This window comes from Bison bison, unplaced genomic scaffold, assembly GCF_000754665.1.
Source record: "Bison bison bison isolate TAMUID 2011002044 unplaced genomic scaffold, Bison_UMD1.0 scf7180017859304, whole genome shotgun sequence".
Taxonomy (NCBI): domain Eukaryota; kingdom Metazoa; phylum Chordata; class Mammalia; order Artiodactyla; family Bovidae; genus Bison; species Bison bison.
The window spans coordinates 308,142-309,348 of NW_011489876.1; the positions used below are offsets into that span (position 1 = coordinate 308,142).

At 66.4% G+C, this 1,207-nt stretch overlaps 1 protein-coding gene across 1 annotated transcript in view; it reads right to left on the minus strand.

The window, feature by feature from the left end:
- MEX3B (mex-3 RNA binding family member B) overlaps positions 1-1,207 on the minus strand; it is a 62,040-nt gene that overhangs the window by 542 nt on the left and 60,291 nt on the right. The window contains exon 7 of the mRNA XM_010830990.1: positions 22-824. Coding sequence (XP_010829292.1) covers positions 22-824 — 803 coding nt within the window. The remainder of the gene's footprint in view (positions 1-21; positions 825-1,207) is intronic.

Sequence of the window (1,207 nt, forward strand, 5' to 3'; positions counted from 1 at the left end):
CGAGCCGTCAGGGGAAGGCACCGAAGCCTCCCCCGCCGCCGCCGCCGCCGCCGCGTAGGTGTATCCATTGCCGTTGTTGTTGTTGTTTCCGTTGTGAGCAAAGCTGAGCGCTGGGCTTGGGGGGCTGTAGTCCGCCAGGCGCGGGGTGGCGGCTGCGCTGCCGCTGGTGCCCGCGCCGAAGTAAGAGTCTGTGGAGGCGCTGCCGAGCGAGCTGGAGCTGTCGTTGCGGTAGCTGGAGAAGGGCTTGCGGCCCGGAGTGGGCGTGATGCTGGGGGTGGGCTTGCTCCAGAGGCTGCCTCGGCCGGACCCGCCGGACCCATGATGCAGATCGAAGCCCACATCCGTGCCGTTGGCGTGGAAATCGTTCTCGTCGGTGAGCTCAATGATGCCACCGGTGCGCAGGGCGATGTGGGCCTCAATCTCCTCGCGGGCGCGGTCCACGTTCTCCGGCATGCCTGTCACCTCGAACACCGGCTCCTTGTCGCGGCTGGGCGTCACGATGTATGTGTGCGTCTGCTGCTGGATGCGCTTGATCGTGGCGCCTTTGGGCCCCACCACGAGCCCCACCACGCGATAGGGCACGCGCACCTGGATGGTGGTCTGCCCTGGCAGGTTAGGCGGCCCAGGCACTGCGCCGTTTAGCGCCGTGTTCTTATTGCGCGAGGCGCGGATCATGGAGAAGTGCTCGGCGGCAGAGATGATCTCCCTCCGGGCCATGGCCACATCCTCCTTCCTGCCCGTCACAACAAAGACAGGCTCCTCCCCGCGAACCGGGGTCTTGATATAAGTGTTGGTCTTTGCCCGCAGAGCTTTGATTTTACAACCTGGGAGTCCGGGTGCAGGGGAGGGAGTGGGAGAGACAGACAGACACGCCCATTAACCGCGGAGACCAGGGACTGCCCGCACCGGGTAGCTGGAAGACGGAACGCGCGATGGGCGGAAAGGGGGCGGCTCCCTCAGAGACCCCCGGGCCGCGCCACCAGGCTGGGAAGCCGGTTCCACCCGCGAGGCGCTAGAGGACCAGCCCACTGGCTGCCTAGCCCTCCCCCAGTGACTGCAGTCAAATCCGAGAATCCCAGAAAAAAGTCAGCTGGGGAGATGCCGCTGGGACCCAGCGGGACGCGCCGTCCGCCCCGAAGACAAGGCAGAGGGGTCCGGGGAAGACGACCAAAAGCCGGGATCCTCCGGCGCGGGGGCCTTGGTGGGA